This window comes from Terrapene carolina, unplaced genomic scaffold, assembly GCF_002925995.2.
Source record: "Terrapene carolina triunguis isolate 2854851 unplaced genomic scaffold, T_m_triunguis-2.0 Scaffold68, whole genome shotgun sequence".
In the NCBI taxonomy this organism is placed as follows: Eukaryota; Metazoa; Chordata; order Testudines; family Emydidae; genus Terrapene; species Terrapene triunguis.
In genome coordinates, this window is record NW_020664419.1 from 67,478,345 (window position 1) to 67,496,206 (window position 17,862).

Below are 17,862 nucleotides of genomic sequence, written 5' to 3' on the forward strand. Positions count from 1 at the left end.
AGATTAGTGGGAAAAGGATGTGGCTGTCAGGGGTGCGCCCTATCTGAGAAATGTTCCCAGGCAGAGGTTAGTAGACTACCAAACTTCAGTGTTGGATGCACCACCTATTGTGAGCTGGAGGACTAGCAGCAGAAATCAATTGCTAATTACAACCATCTCCCACACAGTTCTTTACACACATCTGGGGCCTTTGGAATAGGTAGAAGTGTGGCTCCTGGAAAGGCAACACCACTGATACACTTGAGTGGTGTGGTATATGAATACCTATGTGAGTATGCACAGTACTTTTAACTATTATGACCAACCCCCCTTGCCAACTATTGCAAAAAGCTAGTATATATGCAACAGCTACAGAAAAAAATTATGAAAAGTCAGCACTTGCCAAATGTGACCACTTATATCTCCAATTATAAACATTAAAGAAAAATGTGGTAATCCCAGATACAACTGTATGATAATTGTAGGCAAATGCTAGCATTTTAATGGTGACTATTGTATGTAATTGTTGGATTACATACAATAGCTGAACTCAAATTTAAAAACCTACAGCAGTAATATTCTTTATGGGGAAATTAACAGGAATTAAGAATGCTGCCCCTCAGCGACTTTCACCACCATCTTGTTTCTAGTTGTCAAAAACAAGAAAGTCCCCCAAAGTGTTGTTAGGCCTTGATTTTGTAAGGTGGTGAGTTAGGGTGACCAGACAGCAAGTGTGAAAAATCGGGACAGGGGTGGGGAGTAATAGGAGCCTATATAAGAAAAAGACCCAAAAATCGGGACTGCCCCTATAAAATTGAGACATCTGGTCACCCTATGGTGAGTGCACCCGCAACTCCCACTGATTTGTAAGGGAGTTGAAGGCATTCAAAACACATAGGAGTTGCTCAGCCCCTTGTGGGATTGAGTCCTTAAAACTTAATTTTTATTGTTTGTAAACAACGCTTCAATAGAAAGCGAATATGAAACAAGCATCATAAGTGCAAATACGGATGATATAAAATGCAAGTCATAAAGAACACAAAAGGAGGACTGCTCACTGAACATGACCGCTAATGTAACTTAGTTTGGGAAATTCTCCACTAGATATATTGTATTTAAAATGGTGGATACTGTGATAGTTTAAGGTACATGTTATATCTTTCTTGATTTAAAAAATAACATAAAACAAAAAAAAACACCCTACTTTGATTTTCTTTTTTAAATCTTCAAAAAATTCTTCATTTTATAAAACCTGCATCATTTCTATAGTACATTCATTTGAGGATAAGGCAAAGAAATCATACATTTGCTCTTTTTAGGAACTCCTGACTCTGCGGAAACAGAATAATAATGTACCATTTGAGGATATTTGTGGGTTTGAAAAGTACAGCTGAGCACTTTTCCTAGGGCATCTAGGAATTAAAATATTGTCTTTACCATCAGAATATGTATAGTCAAACCCAGTTAGGGAAATCTCACAAGTAGCTATTTAACTAGATAGTGTCCAGGCAGTAGACAAAGAAAAAAACAGGCTCAGTAGGAAGTGATGCTGCTGATTTAGTAGGGGAGATTCTTCTCCATAGGTCCAGCATGCTGGTGACATAAAAGAGGCTTAAGGCCACTTGTGCTCCCACGGCTCTTTCTGGAAAAGCAGTGTGGATGTCGACAATTGGGTCTTAGGGGACATTAGCACCCCCAAAATTAGTGTTTCCATTAACAAATATATGAAACACTGATTTTGGAACAGAATTTTGTTTATCTCACTTTATTAAGTGAACAAATTTAGTCGTGGTACAAAACTACTCATTGAGGCGTTATTCAACGGCTATTATTTTATTTTTTAGCTTTATCTCCCCCCCAGTAAAAGAAGTTGCCCCTGAGAGGTGAAAGCTCGGATCAAATTCCAGTTTCGGTAATTATCTTTTGCCTAGCTCAGCTCTCCCTGCAGTTTCAACTACACAGGTTTTTGTTTGCTGCCAGCTTTAAATTATTGCATAAGTTTCTGGTTTATAACCAAAGCTGAAACCAAACCGGTTTTGCCTGTGTTCACAATGTTATCTAAATTTCTCACATCTGTCATTATGTTTATTAATGCTGGTTATTTAGGAATTATGCTACAAGGCCTATTTAGGAGTACAAGCTCTTATTTATCTTTTCCCTATCTAAGCCTGTAGGTGTTTATTGTTTGGAGTATCGGTCTCATTAAGTGCCTAACCTCTCTGAATTTCTTATGTGATTCCTTGTAGTTTTGTGGGTTTGGGCACTTTCGTCAGGGTGGCCATGACCTAGGCAGATATCAACGTGTTCCTATGGTTTACTAAACCTTGATCTTCTGTGTGTCTTTCCCCTAGTGATACAACATTTCAATCAGGGTATCAACCTATTGCAATCATTTAGGTGACTATATTAGTCCTGACTATGGAGTGTGCTGTTACAATGAAAAGAACATGGATATGGAGAAAAATAATATGAATTATGAAGGGAGGAACATTGCCAATTAGTAGTGAGTGTTTTAGAAGAACAGAATAGAGTAACAGCAATATAGAAATTACTGAAAGGCCTGAACCCAATTGCCTTGGAAACTTGCCCCATTTCTTTTCATATACACTACATCCAATTTACAATGCCTTTCAAATGAACAGTGGCTGGGCATTCACTGGAGATTTTGGTGTTAAATCAGCCCCTATATAATGATGATGTCTAATCCATTTTTGGGCTTAATTAAATAATTGTGAACATTATCTGAACTCCTGTTCAAAATGCACTGATTGTTTGAATGTAATTCATCAATTCCCTACTGTATATCTCCTTGCCAAGTTCTTTTTTATTATTATTTAATACATTTTCAGTTTTGAGCTATAACAGGCAGTACCTTGAAAGAAACTGAAATACCAATATTCATGTTGTGTAAATGATCTTGTCAGGCTTTGTTGATTAATGTCCTTCTAAATGTTTTCAGCATTATTAACTCAGTAAGTCTGTATAACATTTCTAAGGATGGCAGGCAAGAAGGCCTTTCCAATATCCTCATTTCCAATTCATTTTAATCTGTATATTTATTATCCCTGCATTCTTTTCCCTTCCCCATACTGATGCCTATTACTGCTGAGCATGATCTTGCTTTAGAAGAGAGGTTTCTAAGAACTGCCCAGATAAAATTTCACTACTGGACGCTCAGTTGCTTATTTTCTAGCCCTGAAACTGATTTTGTCCAGAGATGTAAGAGCCACCTTCTTGGCACAGTAGAGTGTTTATTGGCCAAGGTATAAGTAAGTATCAGAAGCAACTGATTCTGTATTTTGTCCTTTACAGTGGATCACAATTATCCAGCTGGCTGGGACTATCACTGAAGATCATTCTCAGTAGCAAACCCAAGCGTGTCTGTAATTCACTTCTTGTGGAAAGATAATTAAGTACAAATCTGGCCACTGTTAGAAAGAGCTGCAAAATGTACTTAGAATTATAGAATCATAGAAGATTAGAGTTGGAAGAGACCTCAGGAGGTCATCTAGTCCAACCCCTTGCTCAAAGCAGGACCAACCACAACTAAATCATCCCAGCCAGGGCTTTGTCAAGCTGGGCCTTAAAAACCTCTAAGGATGGAGATTCCACCACCTCCCTAGGTAACCCATTCCAGTGCTTCACCACCCTCCTAGTGAAATAGTTTTTCCTAATAACCAATCAAGACCTCCCTCATGCAACTGGAGACTGTTGCTCCTTGCTCTGTCATCTGCCGCCACTGAGAACAGCCTAGCTCCATCCTCTTTGGAACCCCCCCCCTTGTTTGCCTATGCCCTCTACATTGATTCAGTTCTGGTTTGCTAGCTGAAAAATAAAGCCACAAGCATTCAGGGAGCTCTATGTTTGTATGTATGTTCTCTCTCATTGAACTCTTGAATGTTTCAATGTAAGCCTTGTAAGGTGCCCAGATGCTCATGTGATGAATGTCAAATAAATGATAATACTAGGTGACACCAAAATTGTTCAAATAATTCATATAAGCAGGATTCAGTGAGAAAGAATGGAGTCAAAACATGGGAAACAGAGCGGCAACTTGTTAGAAAGGTTTGGATACTTGCTGTCCAAATAGCTAAAATTCTATTGTATTTAATATACTTATTACTCATTTGTAGATTGTAAAGCAAGAACAATTACAAATACATATGTTATTTTGCATATTTACCAGGCTCGGAAGGCAAACCAAGAACTACAGTGCTTTTTCTTAGAATTCCCTTGTGTCTGACTGGCAAAGACTGAGAGTATAACTAATCTCCCCAAAACAACTAGATACTGAGATGATTGACTACCGCCCTGGTCCCAAGATAGTAGATGTCAACAGAAGGACTTCCATTGAACTTTATGGATTTGGATGAGGACCTATACATATCAATATTAATTATTAACTAAGGATCGTACAATATCTGAGCCAAGCCTGCAATCTTCATTCTTGAGTAATAAGCACAGAATTAGGTATAAAAAAACCCCTATATGTTAATGCATACACAGAGAAAATATACTATTAGGATAGGTTATGTAGCGGTTTTAACTTTTCTCTCTGTAAGCCATTCCCAGGGTATATTTAATATTGTACTTACTGTTGAGTTTGGAGGTCCCTAATTTTATAGCAATATCTGATATAAACTCCAATTTAGCAATTGTGTTATTATATTGCTTACAATTTCTGACACATATCTATTGCCTTATGGCTTTTCCATATCTAGTAAAGGAAAGAAAAGTTTGGCACCTGTCACTAGCCCTTGTTTGTTTCGTCTGCTCACAATGACAGATCTGAATAAAGCAGAAATCAGAAGATTTTATTAATATGACAACCACTTACAATAGGCCTTGGTCAGTGGCCTATACAGAATGTAATTTATTGTTTTGTGTCAGTTTCAATAATAGTGATGGGAAACACAAGGGACAGAATGTTAGAAAAATTGCACCTAAAACGGGGAGAAAGTGTTTTATGTTACCTCCTGGTTAGCAGCAGCTAGTTCTTCTTCCAGTGCAGAGACTCTTTCTAAAGAAACCCTCAGTCGTTCCCTTACCTAGAAGAAAAACCAAAATATGTGCAGTAACGTGATTTCTATCAGTCTTTAAGGTTTATATAATCTGCCATAAACACTATAGTACAATCTGCAGGTCTGTTTGCAGGTATGTGTATTGTGTCCTGAACACACATGAGACATTAACTAAGAAGGCCTTTTAAACCTGACTCTGAGAAGAGTGAAGCCACATATGTGAGCATTAGGTTACAGCCTTTAAACCCTAACACTGCTACTATACAATTTCCTTTTAAATCTATGAAATGTACAGTAAATGCAACCTTCTAGAAGTAGACATGATACTAAATATAAGAACTTATTGGAACAGTTCCAGAGGAATGGTATGGAAAAGAACTCCTGAAAACACATTCAAGTCCATTGTGTGAAGAATAACTGGTAATACTAATTTAATTTACCAAACTAATTGAAAAAGGAATGTGCAGCACTATTTGTAACTGATCAAGTTAATCCGTGTTAGTAAAGTTGTTCACTTGATTTTATCTTTGCAAAAAGTTATTAAGAATCTACAAGATATATTTCCTATACACAAAAAGCTAATGCTGTGTTTGTAATAAATGAGAGTTTATTATATATGAGAGAAGACATTATTATCCATTTTCTGGGCTTCCCTTAATACTGTCTATGGCTCACACAGAAGGTCACAAGAAAGTGATGTGTCTTATTCTATACAACTGAATGCATATAATCTTCTACTTGTTTGAACACTTATTTCATATCCATAGGTAATGTTGAAAGAAATGCTAATCAATTAAGAACTTGGGGGGAAATACTTCTCTTTTGACCTCCTGCTGTCTTTACTGATGAAAGTGGAATTTTGCAAATGCTTATAATACATACCTAACACTACAGCATTCACAAGAGCTAATAACAAATAGCTAACATTTAAAACTGTACATATTAGCATACTATTGAAGTTACTTATTTTCAACACTATGCTGCAATGTGTACACTTATTTAGTCTTATTCTTATTTAAATCAAATGTTGAAATTAACTAAGTCGAGACAGCAAATACATTTGCAGAAAATAACAGCATCATGGAAAGTTATTCAAGTTATATTAATTAACATGTAAAGAAAACCTTGTAGCAATTTACTCTGGCTTAGATTAAATAAAAGATCATGCAAGCCTAATGTGTATCTTAAACTAGTTGTTGCTTGCACAACACTATTTGTTTTAGTTAATTTGAATAAAATATATATTAGCATATTGTTTTAGTAAAAAGCAAAAACAAGTTTAATTGCAGTAAGAACATGCTAGGTATGTTTATATAATTTATTCAAATGACCTAAAATATCTACAGTAGTGATTTCTAAACATTTATACATAGTTAGGGGTAAATTTTCATTAGACTTCATAGGACTGCTACTCACACAAACACAAAATTAAAACACATACAAGCCCATGCACTCTACAGGTTTAACACCTGTTCGTATATTTTAACAAAATTCTAACAGTTGCATGTGGATTTTGAATAGTGTTAGAATTTGAATGTACAAAACCCCCTTGGGCCACATACAGAGCTGGAGGCTGGAATCTGAAAATTTACCTCTTAAATTCTGTACAATGCAATACTATAGGACCCAATCCTGACCCTTGTTTATATGGAACTGTGAGGCATAATAAAGTCCAGAAAGCCAGATATGCATGCCAGGCTCACTAATCCTGGGGATAGTAGGCCCTGGGCTCAATGGATGAATGAGAGGAACCACATGGTTTGTGAGAGCACAGCCGCTCAGGGAAAGTGGGCAGGGAATTTCCATGAATAAGCTACATACTGAGCCACTCTATTCACATGCCAGTTTCTCACCCTAAACCATATGGCAATAGTAAAGGTAGGGCTGTCAGTTGGCAGGAGAGTAATTAAACTGAAAAGGGTTTCATTTCCTTCCTTCCATAAATAAATAAATAAATAATCCCCGAAGAGTATACAGTCGGTCCACTGTCTTTCTGACCCACCCCAGAATCTTAAGCCTGCTGGCTCCAGTTTGTTCTCTCAACCTAAGCAACCATTAAATCAACTGAGGACAGTTCTGTTTCAACAGAAACACCTATTCATTCTTTCTATACCTGTCTGTTAAACTGCCCAGGAAGAATCCCACTCTCCATCCCCAATTGTGATGTCATAATCATTCCCCAACGTGGGACTGCCAATACATGTCAGCCAGTTAGGATGACAGCAGTCTGTGACTCCAACAGTGAGAGCAGGGAGAACCTTGGGCAGTCATGAAAACATTACACAGATGTCTTGAATTGAGAGAAACTTCCCCTTTCAAGATGCATACTAGTCTCTGATGCAGTTATGATGCTCAGAGCTCCTGAATGTTGTGTGCCACAGAAGCTGCAGTTCCCAGATCTGGACCTCAACCAACAGGATAAATGTTTAACCTACTAATCTTGGTTATTTCCTGACTCAGTTTGTATTCCTTCCTTACTCAACCTTCCACTGATTTCAATGGAAAATTGAGCAAGGACAGTGTTAAAACTGAGTAAGGAACTCACACTGGTCATTTATGTTCTCCTAAAGAATGCTGATGATAAATAGCACACTGGTATATTCTATATAGAAACTCAACAGTGAGCTATCATAAACAATATTAGCCCATTAGTGATGTTTCCCTGAAACCTATAAATCAGGCAGAACAAACATTAAAGTCTAACTATGGGCCAGAGCCACCTAAAAAGTTTACAACAAACTTATTATAATAAATCCTATGTTGGCACCCCCCCTGCCCCAATTTATTTGAAAAACAAACAAACAACAACAAAAACACACCCTAATCTAGCTTTTGAATGGTCTAGAAAGATTGGCATTCTAAGTATTACCTTGTTAGGAGACAAATGAGTGGACAAAGACTCAGGATATTCTCACCTAGTCTATTTTATTTTTACATATGGTTTTTAATTTTTACATCTGGTAAAGGTCCATAATATGGATAACTGGCACTATGATAATGCTTTCTCATCTGTAGACCTTAAAGTGCTTCACATTATATCAGTCCCTTTTATATATGGTGCAGCCAAGCACAGAAATGTCAAGCAATTTTCTGGAGAAGAACCACAGGGTTTTGTGAAATATCAGAAATGTGCCTCTGCTGCCCCGTCTGTAAACTGTAACAACACTTGGCCACTTTCTAGGGCACTGGTGTGAGGCTTCACTAAATAAGGTTTGTGAAGTACAGAGAATTAAGACTAGTCCTGGTGATGTGTGGTGGCCTATCAGAACATAGCAGAGGATACACCTCCAGGTGACACTTTTCCTATGTGATGCCACAAATGGTGCAGAAAAGGTATTCCGTTTTCTTTCTGCCTGACTGCACTGCAAGCACAGAGCCAGACGACTAGCTACCCCACTGGCTTTGAAGTGCCACAAAAAGAACCAGGCACATCATTGATCTTTCAGTGTCACATGGTTAATCTCTTGCTGGTATTCCTGTAGGTGGTTACACACCACCTACCCTACTGTGTCTCCTAGTAACTGCTTCTCACTTATTTCCCCTCTTCTGCCAAATCCTCCCTTCTCCCTTTTCAATTCCCAGCCCACAAAGAGCTTTAAAATTATTTATTCACGATAGTATTTGTGACGCTTTTTCTTTCTATGAACACTTGTGTGACTAAAACCCCCAGTTACCCGCCTGTTTCTGAATAAAAAGATTGTGACTCACGTTGAAGCAAATTGGTTGTTTTCATCTGCAAGAATATCTATATATACTTTTCTGTTGTATCTGCCCAGCACTTACCGTAAGGGAATTAATAATCTTTTGACAACCGTAACTGAGACTATAAAAACTCCTGTTGCTGTTTTTGTTTGTGGGACAACTTTACCTCAAAATTAACTCAGAAAACTTTCTTTAAAAAGTTATGGTTTAAAACCTTTCTTTTCCTTTTAAATTTACTTTTTAAAAAAAATTAGTACCAAAAGTTTAAATCCAGTTGCTATATAAGGCCTGCAGGAGGGGAAACTTGCTCTGACAGATCTCACGATGTCACTAAACAGTAGCAAAGTCCTTCTGCATGAACAAAATTGTTAGTTTCTTTGTTACTTCCCAGTCTGGGAGCTTCCTACAGAAGCCATTTCCTTGCTGGGATGACTGAAGGGAGAGACAGCACTTCCTCTTCCTCTCAGTGGCCCTCCCATGGACTTCCTGTTCCTCCATTTTCTATCTCTGTTTTATTGAGTCTCTAGTACTCTACATATTTTTGTAATTTGCTTACTCCCTGCCTTTCTTGACCTCCCCAAAAACACTAAAAGGCACTTCTCCTCAATAAGGGCAACATAAAAAATCTGGAGTTTTTTTATCAACTGATTTGGAGATACAGTCAGACAAAAAAAGAGTTAGGATTTTTTTTTTCAAAGAGACAACAAGAGAGAAGATTTTAAATGCTCTGGCACCCTTGAGAAGGTGAAGCATTGGCAACTTTCCTTTACCTTCCCATTCCTGAATCCTGGGGGCAATTTTGAGGCAAAGTCAGATTCCGATTCAAGTTAGGGCAAGACTATAATTTAAAATACTAATTTTCTGGTTTTTCCAAACTATCCAGAGAAGTTCTCTCCAGAGATAAGATGTGGCATTTGACATTTGATTTCTTTTTGGGGAATTTTATGGTAACTTATAATGGGAAGCTAACTTCAACCTTGACTATGCAGCTGATACTGCCATTTCATAGTGCTAGCAAGACTCTCATATAGGTAACTGGTGGCTCCTGATCTGTGTGCAGACTACAGGAAAATATTGTAACAGATTAACATAGAATTTTATTTCTTCGTCACAAACTGAGATATGTTTAAAAGAAAAGACAGTCAAGTACAGATAAAAAACATGCTCTGTCTTGGTTTAGTGCTTTATTCCAGTGATCTAGACAAATTATTGTTATTTGTCTTGCTACCTGGTGTTCCTAAAAAATCTAAATAGCCATATCAGATGATGTCAGTGAATAAGAACTACCGTATATACTCGTTCATAAGCCGAATATTTTTGGTAAAAAAGTGTCACATCAAAGAGCAGGGGTCAGCTTATAAACAGGTCTACACCAAACTTTGATGATTTTAAACTCTATGGAATCATTGAATTGAATATCTAATACATTGTCATTTTGTTTACCTGGAGCGTGTGCAGGCATGGAGCCCCTCAGCTCCCTGTGGCCGCAGTTCACTGTTCCCAGCCAATGGGAGCTGCGGGAAGTTGCACCACTTCCCGCAGCTCCCATTGGCTGGGAACGGCGAACCGCGACCACAAAGGGCTGAGGGGCTCCATGCCTGCAGACACTCCAAGTAAACAAAAAATCCCAAGCTTACCCTGATGGGCCAGGAGCCAAAGTTTTCCAACCCCTGAAATATCGGGGCTTATGAAAGGGTCATACAGTTTTTGCTATTTTTACCTATCCATTTTGAGGGGGGGGTCATCTTATAAACGAATGGGCTAATGAACGAGTATATACGGTAAGTTTGAGGTTGCTCAAATCTCAAATATATGCACTGGTGGCTGAATAGTATAATATAGTTTAGCATTCTATTACATCTCTCCCTTTACATTTTACATTGCCAACGTACAAAATCATGCTATCCTTAAAGTTCACAACATACTAGTCTGTTAAGTGTTTCTGAATCATACTGGTTTTATCATTACATGACCCAAACATGTAACAACTTGTTTATCTGGCTGTCCACTAGGTGCAACGATTGTCTGTGGTTGGTTTGGAATCTTGGAATCATCTTATTATTATTATTGAAATTAAGACGAACCGTCACAAGAGTAAAATGCCTGCAAGCTGCATGCAAATTTTTTTTAAAACACCATAATAGATGCTCAAATTATATATATCCTCCTTTCCCCTCAAAAAAAAAAAAAAAAACCAGTATGAGGACCAAAAAATACCACCCGGACAAGCTAACACAGTAAAAGATGCTGTTAGAAACAAAAATTGGAAGTCAAATACTACTGAGCAATATAGAAAAGAACAAACTCTGGCAAGTCAAGTGTAAAGACAGGCCAAATTAGGCAGGCCAAAAAAGAATTTGAAAAGCAACTAGAAAAAGACAAAAAAATTAACAGCAATTTTTGAACATGTATCAGAAGCAGGAAGCCTGCCAAACAATCAGTGCAGCCACTGGAAGACAAGGCTGTTGTGGCAAAGTTAAATGAATTATTTGCATAGACCTTCATTGCAGAAGATGTGAGGGAGATTGCCCATCATTCTTTTTATATGACAAATCTGAGGAACTATCCCAGATTGAGGTGTCCATAGAGGAGGTTTTGGAACAAACTGAAAAATTAAACAATAAGAAGTCACCACAACCAGATGGTATTCACCCAAGAGTTTTGAAGGAGCTCAAATTCGAAATTGCAGAACTACTAACTGTGGTAAGTAAATCACTTAAATCAGTCTCTGTACCAGATGACTGGGAGATAGCTAATGTAATGCCATTTTTTTAAAAAAGGCTCCAAAAGTGATCCTGGCAATTGCAGGGCAGTAAGCCTTACTTTGGTACTAGGCAAACAGGCTGAAACTATAGTGAGGAACAGAATTATCAGACACATAGATGAACACAATGTGTTGGAGAAGAATCAACACAGCTTTTGTAAAGGGAAATCATGCCTCACCAATCCACTAGAATTCTCTGAGGGGGCCAACAAACATGTGGACAAGGGAAATCCAGTGCATTTAGTGTACTTGTATTTTCAGTAAGCCTTTCACAAGGTCCGTCACCAAAGGCTCTTAAGCAAAATAGGCAGTAATGGGATGAGAAGGAAGGTCTTTCATGGATCAGTAACTGGTTAAAAGATAGGAAACAAAGGGTAGGAATAAATGGTCAGTTTTCACATTGGAGAGAAGTAAATAGTGGGGTCCCTATGAATCTGCACTGGGACCAGTGCTGTTCAACATATTCATAAATAATCTGGGAAAAGGAATAAACGGTGAGTGGTAAAGTTTGCAGATGATACAAAATTACTCAAGATAATTAAATACAAAACTTAATATGAAGAGTTACAAAAGGATCTCACAAAACTGGATGACTGGCTAGAAAATGGCAGATGGCATACAGTGTTGATAAATGCAAAGTAATGCATCCTGGAAAATATAATCCTAACTATACATACAAAATGATGGGATCTAAATTAGCTGTTACCACTTAAGAAAATGATCTTGGAGTCACTGTGGATAGTTCTCTGAGAACATCTGCTCACTGTGCAGCAGCAGTCAAAAAAGCTAACAATGTTAGGATCAATTAGGAAAGAAATAGATAATAAGACAGAAAATATCATAATGCCACTATATAAATCCATGGCATGCCCACACCATGAATATGTGTGGAGTTCTGATCGCCCCATATCAAAGGAGATACATTAGAATTGGAAAAGGTACAGAGAAGGGCAAAAATGATGAAGGGGTATGGAACGGCTTCTGTATGAGGAGAGAGATTAAAAAGACTGAGACTTTTCAGCTTAGTAAAGAGACAACTAAAGTGGATATGAGAAAGGTCTATAAAATCATGAACGGCATGAAAAAAGTGAATAAGGAAGTGTTGTTTATACCTTCTCAACACAAAAACCAGAGGTCACCCAATGAAATTAATAGGCAGCAGGTTTAAAACAAATGAAAGGTAGTATTTATTCACACAATGCACAATCAAACTGTAGAACTTGTTGCTAGCAGATGTTGTGAAGGCCAAAACTCTAATGGAGTTCAAAAAAGAATTAGATAACTTCATGTAGGATATGGCTACCATTAGCCATATGGCTATTAGCCAACATGGTCCGGGATGCAAACCCACGCTCTAGGTGTCTCTAGCCTCCAACTGCCAGAAGCTGGGGGCGGGGGATGGATCACTCGATGATTGCCTGTTCTGTTCATTCCCTCTGAAGCACCTGGCATTGAGAAGACAGGATACTGGGCTAGATGAACCATTGGTCTGACCCAGTATGGCCATTCTTATGTTCTTATGATGTTCTGCGTCTGCCATCTGTCGAGTTTGCTCTGTTGATTGTTGTTGTTTTTTTGACGAACAAACTGTAGATGTTGATGGTTTCTGTTGAACTCTCTGCTGGTTTTGATCATATATTACCTGAGCAATTAATTTTTTTTCATTACAACAGCTGGAGTTTTCCATCCTTTTTTCCCTCCATTCACTTTGACACAAACATGGTCACCAGGTCATAAACCCAGAAGTTCTCTAACTAGTGACATCTGTTGTAAAAAGATTTGTAAGCTCTTTTTGCTTTTTTATCTGATTTGGCTATTCTCCTCATGGATGGCCACTTTAGAGATAGGTCCTTTTCTGAAGTCAGAACTGTAGTTCTGAGTTGTTTTCCCACCAGGAACTGTGCTGGACTATATCCAGTAGCTGTTATTAGTGTTGATCTGTAGCTCAGAAGAGCAAGGAATGGATCTTCCTGCTGTAGGATTTTCTTGGCTATCTGTAGAGCTCTACCAGCCTCCCCATTCATTTGTGGATAATGTGTGCTGCTAGTAATATGATTAAAATCATATCTCATTTGGAATGTCTTAAATTCCACTGCTGTGAACTGTGGTTCATTGTCCATCACTAGTTGTTCAGGAATACCAAAATGTGCAAAGGTGCACTTCAGTTTCTTGATAACACTGCAACAGGTTATGTCTTTCAAGTAAATTATTTCTATATACCGGGGAAAATAGTCCACTACGACCAGGGAACGATGTCCTTTGAATTCACATAAATCTGCAGCTTGTCTTTTCCAAGGTCTGTCTGGTAAAGGTGTTGTTATTAAAGGGTCTTTGTGTTGTGTCAGTCTGTTAGTTCTGCAATGTTCACACGCAGATAGTGTATTTTTATATCCTTGCTGATGCCCGGCCACCGTACTGACTGGCTGGCACTTAGTTAGTCCTTGATGTCCTTCATGGATGAGGTTTAGGATTTCTCCTCTTATTTAGTTTGGAATTACGATGTAATTGTCTTTAATCATGAGTCCATTTGACTTGCTTAATTGTCCACGTATTGCAAAGTAGTCTCTTGTCACTTCCATGGTGTCCTTTAGATACTCTGGGCAGCTGGGCCTAACATAACTTAGAACTTCTTGAAGTTGTGTATCTGTTAAGGTTGCTTGTTGTAGCTGGTGTAGTCTCTTTTCTGACACTGGTCTGTATGTGTTCACAGCATCCATTTACTCATTAACTTCATCTTTGAGCTCATGGATAGTTGAGTGTGATGCTGGGCTCCAAGACAGAGTGCCAGCTACTATCAGATTTTTTCCAGGAACATATTTAGCAATTGGGTTCAATTACACTAACCTTATCAATGGATGATGGTATATCAGTAATGCTTGATCCTGGTCTTTTCAGTTGATGAGGGTTACAAACAGATTATGGTCTGTTATCAGCATAAACAAATCCAATCCACAAAGATATCTGTAAAAGTTCTCACATGCCCATATGCTTGCCAGGTACTCCTTTTTGATCTGTGCATATTGTTTTTCTGCTTCTGTGAATGTGAGAGCAAAATGCAACTGGCTTCCACTGAGTTCCATGTTGCTGCAATAATAAATCACACAGGCCATAGCTGCTTGCAGAAATGACCCGTGCCTGCTGATAGTGGGAGGGGCAGAGTGAGGGCAGCTGGCTTCAGCAGTGTTACTGAGCATGCTAAGTCCATGTGAGCGTGCTGAGTACAAGCCAAGCAGCAAAGCGGTGGGAGGTGGGCCCTATATCTTTCACCCTCACCCCCACACACACACGTCACCTCTAGCTGCTTGCATCTGCACTGACCATTGTGGATTTGTTCACATCATAGTACTTGAGAATTGGAGGTATTGAGATAATTTATTTTACCTTTTTGAAGGCAATTTTTGTCAGACTTTAATAGTTCACTCAGTGGTTTTGTCACTATAAAAAGGTCTTGGATCAATGAAGGCCATTTACCATCCCCAGCATGTGTCTCAATTCTGGTACATTCATTGGTGTATTCAATTCTCAAATTGCTTTTACCTTCTCAGGGCTAGGACTGATTCCATCTCTGTTTACTGTCTGTCCCAAAAACTTGATTTGGGATAAGCAGAAAATGCACATTTTTCTTGTTTAGCTTCAGTCCAGACTGACTGATTAAGATTAGACCTTCGTTGAGGGTTTTGTTGTTTTCTTCCATGGAAAACCCATACATCATAATATCATCCACTAAGACTACAACTGCTTTGCCATCTTCCTTTGGAAAATTTCAGGTGCACTGGTAATCTCAAAAGGTAATCTTTGAAAGCAAAATCTCCCAAAGGGTGTGATGAATGTAGTCAGTTTAGCATTTCTAAAGTGGAATGGGTAGGCTGAGGATTATCCTCTGTAAACAGCATGATTCCTAGGAACGTAGCTTCAAGGCTGGCATGACTACTGTCGTGATTAATGTTACTCCCTTCCCATGACATGGAAATCCCTGCTGAGAACATAAGAGTGAGAACCCATGTTTGGGACCTAACTGGTAGCAGAGCACATGAACATTCCAAACTGCCATTGGGGAATGGAGGGCATTTAGAGACACTTCAGCTCTGTGTCTGATTGGTGACCTACAGGGATAAAAGAACCGTCATGGCCTATCTACCCTTTTACTGTTCTGCCTCTATACAGGGCTTGTAATGCAAGAATATATGCAGCCCCAAACCAGTCAATTTTTGTGGCAAAATTTTCCTCTTGTGCAGGTCCTTCATGGAAGATGATAAACTAGCCCCAAGTCTTTGGAGGACATCTTTGCTCAAAAGGTCACAGAATGAATAGTATGTAACACATTATTGTAAAACACTTTGGGATCTCTTCTTTACAAAAAATGAGATATGTAAACACATTCTATTAAATCAACAAACTCTTCATGGTTGTTTCTATGGTAGAATAAGGATTCTGTGGTATTTTGACTGTACTGAGGATATTGTGTAGCTTTTGACACCAAGAGAATCCAGAATTGGCAGCAAAACTCCAACTTTTAGGTTGCTAAGAACCTAAAATTTAACAATTACAGCACAGTTAGATATATAGAGAATGAACAGAAAATTGATATATGATGTGACAAAACAAATGCGGAGAAAAATAATAATAATTATTTTTTGTCTATAGTGCAAATGGAGTTTGTTGCAAAGTCTTCCTCAACTAACTCACTCATGGAAATGCTTAAAGATGTGATGCACTTAAGCTTCCCAGAAAATACATCATGACTAATTGAGAATGATTTCTGAAGACTTTTGAATAATGTTATTAATATACTGTATGTGTGACCAATAATATTTTAAAAGACTCACAATCATTTTCCCCATGAGTGGTATTCTTTATAAAGCACTTAAACAAGGTAATTTTCAATGACAGCAATTAGATCCCCCACTCTTGCATGTTCTTCTCATCTGTTTATATAATGTGGTCAAACTGACTGTTGATTAATTTTTGTCTAAACCTTGTCAGATCTTAAAAGCCCAGCAGAGTAGGCATTAGAGCCAAATCCTGCTCCCATTAGAGTTACTAGGATTTGCTTATTGAGTTCAGGATAGCAGTATCAGGCCTTTAGTGACTACCGTACATGCAATGGCGACCCTCGAAGGAATAGCCAGATGCTGCGACAACTGTTCTTGGGGACATGGTCTGTGGCAACGACAATGGCATTAGCATTGTTCTCTCTGAGTAAGTGTGAAGTTAAAGCCCCAGCATGATGCATGGGGACATTGTGTTGTTGCAATTGCAGTCTCTGAGATGACAAGTAAAACTCAGACCCTGACCACTAGTTATCCCAAGGCAACTTCCACAAAAGGGTGTTATCAGCCTTGATGCCATAGGCAAAATTTCTACTTAGATATTTAGAGTGTGTCTAGCTAAAAAAAAAATCTCCTTTTCAATTTTAATTGTTTTTCCCCCACTTTCCCCTCTTAAAATACTGTTGTGTGGCTTTGCATCAAATCCCATTACAGCAATGACTCCACTGCAGTGGCTGTTATACTGTGCAGGTAGGAATCATTGCCCCCACCAGTAAAACACAACTACACTGCTGTGATAGAATCTGTTGCAACACGACACAACAGTATTTTAGTGTTGTAAGTCAAAGTGTAGGAGTTGAAATTACAAATGAAAATTTTCAATTAGGCAGAATACAGACATCTGGTTAGGATTTTTGGTCAGAATACTAAGGCCAGTCTGCTTGGGCAAAGACCCTGTTGTACTTTCTCAAAAGCATTTGGAATAACTTTGTGTTGTCTGGCCGACATTCTTCCTGCAAAATAAAACAGGTTTGAATGTCCAAAGGTCAGATTCTCCCCTCTGTTGCACAAGACTATATATAGCAGAGGGGAGACTGTGGGCCATATTCACTGGTATTGCCCAGCTGGTTTATGTGTTGCTCCATTGCAGGGAGTGTGGATGGGGAAAAAAGGGTATGGCTGGGCCATCCCTCTGTAACCCATAACAACACTGTGCTAGTGGTTAGAACACAGATAGAGGTTTATAGGCTCCTATTGCCGTAGAAATAATTAGCTTAGCCTTTCACCTCAAATGATAGAGGCTCATGATTTTAGATCCAGGCGTACAGGTTCAATCATCACAGATTTCGTGAGCAGGGATGTTACACATATATCTAAATGTTCTAAAAGCTGTTTGGAACTGTGAGCAGCCAGTGGAAGACAGAATGGCCTTCAGCTCTAACTTGCTTTGGCAAGAAATATGGTAATAGGACAATACAGGATACAGGGCACATGGTAGAAGTAGCTTATTGTCACCTTTATACTCCCCCTTCAATGTTTTACCAAGCATACCTTGGCCAGACCAGAGAAACTGGCTTGGTATTGTTAGGCCCAAAAATATGGAGTATAGTTGTTTGGCCAGCTTAGC

At 38.5% G+C, this 17,862-nt stretch overlaps 1 protein-coding gene across 1 annotated transcript in view; it reads right to left on the reverse strand.

Annotated features, from left to right (window-relative positions):
• The window catches only part of PPFIA2 (PTPRF interacting protein alpha 2), a 624,013-nt gene that overhangs the window by 226,292 nt on the left and 379,859 nt on the right, over nucleotides 1–17,862 (reverse strand). The window contains exon 8 of the mRNA XM_026648822.1: nucleotides 4,953–5,027. Within this exon, the coding sequence (XP_026504607.1) occupies nucleotides 4,953–5,027 (75 nt within the window). The remainder of the gene's footprint in view (nucleotides 1–4,952; nucleotides 5,028–17,862) is intronic.